General features: G+C 42.5%; 1 protein-coding gene across 1 annotated transcript; it reads left to right on the top strand.

Moving 5' to 3' along the window:
- The first annotated feature begins 661 nt into the window (after positions 1–661).
- LOC103633716 (uncharacterized) lies at positions 662–1733 on the top strand. Its single transcript, XM_008655419.2, has 2 exons — positions 662–1338; positions 1429–1733. The coding sequence occupies exons 1-2, from the start codon at positions 694–696 to the stop codon at positions 1468–1470; spliced, it is 687 nt and encodes a 228-aa protein (XP_008653641.2). The 5' UTR covers positions 662–693; the 3' UTR covers positions 1471–1733.
- The last annotated feature ends 2810 nt before the right edge of the window (positions 1734–4543 follow it).

Raw genomic sequence — 4543 nt, 5'->3', positions numbered from 1 at the left:
ATGGGGGACACACAAGCATATCGATTGGAGCATGGTAAAAAGGTCTCATTCTTTGATTGTCATCGACGGTTTCTTCCATCCAACCACCCGTTTCGAAATGATACGAAGTCATTTAGAAGAGGCATAAAAGTTAAAGATGGTCCACCAAAACGTTTAATGGGTGAAGATATCCTGATACAACATCGTGCCCTTCAAAGGGCTGCAGAAGGTCATGAGTTTGAAGGCTATGGTCAAGATCACAACTGGACTCATATTTCTTTTCTCTGGGAACTTCCGTATGCGAAGGTATTGATTTTACCACACAACATAGATTTGATGCACCAAGAGCGCAATGTTGCTGAAAGCATCATAAGCATGTGTCTAAACATTAAGGGTAAAACAAAAGACAACATCAATGCCAGGAAAGATTTAGCTAATCTTTGTGATCGCCCTAGCCTTGAGGTCAAATTAAATCCTAATGGAAAGGAGAGGACACCACGAGCTCCATACTGTCTAAAGCCGGAAGAGCGAAAAGAAGTATTTCAATGGTTGAAAATGTTGAAGTTTCCAGATCGCTATGCAGCTAACATAAAACGTACTGTTAACCTCGACACTAATAAATTAAATGGTTTGAAGGCTCACGATTACCATATTTTGATGGAAAGACTTATGCCGGTAATGTTCCGTGGCTATTTGAAGCCTCCTCTGTGGAAGATGATTGCTGAACTTAGTTACATATATAGACATATATGTGCTAAGCATATCTCAAAGAAATTGATGATTCAATTTGAGAAACAAATCGCGGTGCTTGTATGCAAGATGGAAAAAGTATTTCCGCCTGGATTTATGAATGTGATGCAACATTTGCTAGTGCACTTACCTTATGAAGCATTGGTAGGAGGACCAGTGCAGTTCCGATGGATGTATAGTCAAGAAAGAGAATTGAAAAAACTTAGAGCTACTGTGCGGAACAAAGCAAGGGTTGAGGGGTGTATCGCAGAGGCCTTTGCAGCTAAAGAGATCACAATCTTCTCAAGTCAGTATTTATCACACACTAACAACGTGAATGCTCAGTCAACACGGTATCATACTGAAGAAGAAGGTCCTTCGACCGACCTTAGTGTTTTTCTATGGAAGGGGAAAGGGGTCGGGGCTTCTACTGCACATTATGTTGACATAAGAGAGCGTAATTTCACCATGCTCTACTTGTACACCAACATGGAGGAACTTGATCCATACTTTGAAATGTTTGATTCCATATATTTAGTTGGCCACAAACCTACACCAAAGGAACTGGATAATCTACGTATGAAAGGGATGAATGGAGGTCCATGTTTCGTTGAATGGTTCCACGAGCATGTAATTATCTCTTTATAATTTTCCTTTGCGTACTTAGTTTGCACATATGACTTGCTATTTACCTATATCTTTTTTTTCTGCTCTATGTAGTGTAAGAAACTGGACTCTCTAGTCTCGGATGATTTGCGATAGATATCACATGGTCAGTTGAAAGCAAGAAAATATAGCCGCTATGATATTAATGGATACCGTTTTCGAACATCAAAATTAGAAAAAATCCGCCCGCAGGCAGCCACGACAAACAGTGGAGTAGTAGCAACTGCCACAAATGCAGACGGAGGCACTCATGACTATTATGGTGTTCTTCAAGACATAACGGAGTACACTCTTGGTGGGGCCAAAGAGTTCATGTTTGTGTTATTTGATTGTGAATGGTTTGATCCTCAACAAACACGAGAGGATGAATTTGGAATTGTGGAGGTAAAGCATGAATCACGGTTTAAAGGCAGCGATTATAGCAATGTTGTGCTTGCACATCAAGCGCAACAGGTGTACTATGTAACATATCCTCATGAAAACTTGAAGTCTTGTTGGGTTGTATACAAAATTAATCCTGAAGTCCATCCGTTACGATATGATTATTACAACACAAATAACGAAGATGATGATTCTGTTAATATTTATCAAGAAGAAGGCGATCAGTCAGAAAATAGAGAATTTACTATATCTGAGGATTTAGGGCTCAATGAAGTAGCTAGTCTCGCCATAGATTTGATGGCAGAAGAACCAGGTCCTTCTAGGGCAAGGACTCGTAGGTCACAGAGAATTCTTGAAAAAACAACAAAGACTTGAAATAATTGAGCAGCGCGTTGCTGAAGCAGATTCTGATGCCGATGATTTTTGAAAAGTATATATATTTAAATTCTTGTATATGCATTCCTATTTCAATACTAAAAGTATATATAATTAAATTCTTGTAATGAAATTTGTGCAGATGATGAGGGTCATGGACAAGCTCAAAGGGAAGAAGCGCGGAGACCGTGGTGACTCCTCGAGGTCACGGTCGACTAGGGGTTCAGGTGGTGGGGATACCTACTCTATGTTGTTCCAGGTATTTAATTTGTTTTATTTTCTTTTCTTCTACGTATACTTCGAGTACTTGATATATCTCATTGTTGATTATGTTTGTAGGGCTCTACAGCGTCAAGGCAACGGCTAGAGCAGCTCCTTGGTTGCATGGAGGAGCAGGGGCGTGAAGTGGCAAGCCATAGTGCACCTGGGCAAGAGCGCGAGGTGGCAGGCCATAGTGCACCTGGGCAAGAGCGTGATGTGGCAGGCCACAATGCACTTGAGCCAGAGCGTGAGGCGATAGGCTCAAGTGGACCTATGCTAGAGCAGGACCACAATGCATTTGAGCAAGCGCGCGAGGCGGCAGAGCACAATGCACCTAGGCTAGAGGACGAGCTGGCACGCCAAGGTTCACCGATGCGTGATGATGATGACTATGGGGAGGACTACGATGGAGAGGCCGATGGAGAGGCCGATGATGAGGTTGCTACGACGACACAGGCAACGAACTTCAGGTAATTTTATTTTGACGAGGAGTTCTATTTTTTGTTGGATTGATATTATTACCAGTGCACAATTTACAATTTTGTAGGTTTCGGCGGTCCCTTAGAGTTCCACCGACACAACCCTTGGACCAACGTAGGGTCATAAACCCTGCAGGAGAGAGGAGCTGGGTGGAGGTGGCATGGAGTGGCAAAGGTCACCGGACACCGGTTAACACAGTGCTGGGATCTATAGCTCGTTTTCACTATCCAGGGGTGGTACAACTCAACGGGGCAGAGATAGGGGCGTATCACTGGGCTCACTGGGGCCTCAAACCATATGGACCCGACCATACTCACCAAGACGAGGTGTGGTCATCGTTTTGGGTGAGTTTATTATGTCTTTTAAATTTACTTACCGTGGGCGTCTATAAATGAATTTAATTTCTTCTTCATTTTGCAGGAACAATTTAGATTGGACGAAACAGCAAACGAAGAACATGCAAAACGTGTATTCCACAATGCTGCTAGAAAAGTTATAAATGGTTCAATGTCAGATGCACGGGTCAAAGCTGTTACCGTGTACTTCAAGAAAGTGAAGGGTCAAAGAATGACCAACAAGCAGGCATGTGAAATCCACTTGACAGCTGAGGAGTACAAAAGAAGTGAAGTGGACTGGCTCACTGCTCATCCTGAAGCTTGGGTCAAGCTCTGCGAGTACTGGGCCTCAGATGAGTACAAAGTGATTTCAGATAGAAATCGTTTGAACCGGGAGAGCAAACCAGGCCTCCATCGATTTGGAGCAGATGGATTTATTGGGAAATCACAACGAATGGTATGACGAGCTAAGTAACATTTAGTCTTTTTCCCTCAGACAAATTTGTATATTTTATTATGTCTCTTACTGCAGGAGGCTCGTGATGGTGTTGAACCCTGATTCATTGACGTTTACATGGAGGGACACCGAGGTCCAGATCCAGAGCATCCAGAAGTTTTATGTGACGACAGCGCGACAGAAAAGCTGGTAAGTGTAAATAATAACTATCTATTCTTAATTAACTTGTGACTCATTTATAATTAACATAAATTGTTTTGTAGACTCGTTATGCCGAGGAGGTTAGGAGGAAAGCAGGAGATGATGATCTAGATTGGAGGGAGGCACCTTTCGATCCGGATGCAGCATATGTTGCTGGTGGTGGGCTACCACATGGGAGGTATGATAAGATCAAAGTTGTGATATATAAAAACTATTGGTTCATAACTTGTGATGTTTCTAGGTTGGGGATCGGTGATGGGGTTGTGAGTCGCGATAGCTTTGGTCGTCGGTCAGTTTCCTCGGTGGGGAGTAGATCTCGAACTTCAACTTCGAGGGAATCAGAGCTTGATGAGCAACTAAGACAACAACAACAACAAGTTCAACAACTATCTCAACAAGTTCAGATGATGCAGGGAATGCTGATGCAGGTAATAATTTTATTAATACGCTCAGAATCTGCCCAATCTCAGAATTTGCCCATATTTTTTTATCTAACTCGCTCTGAGCCTTAGACAGCCCAAAATCGGTCTGGTCAATTGTTTAGTGATTTCTGCATTTATTAGGAGGTTGTCACAGCCTGTGATATGAACATACCCTTAACTAGGCGCTGAAGTATAATAGACTTCAGGCTGTATACTAGGCGCTTATGAAACAATGGCATGGCATAGTCTTTAACGCA

Source organism: Zea mays, chromosome 7 (genome assembly GCF_902167145.1).
Source record: "Zea mays cultivar B73 chromosome 7, Zm-B73-REFERENCE-NAM-5.0, whole genome shotgun sequence".
In the NCBI taxonomy this organism is placed as follows: domain Eukaryota; kingdom Viridiplantae; phylum Streptophyta; class Magnoliopsida; order Poales; family Poaceae; genus Zea; species Zea mays.
Note: the sequence above shows the minus strand (reverse complement) of the source record. Positions and strands in the feature narration are given on the sequence as shown.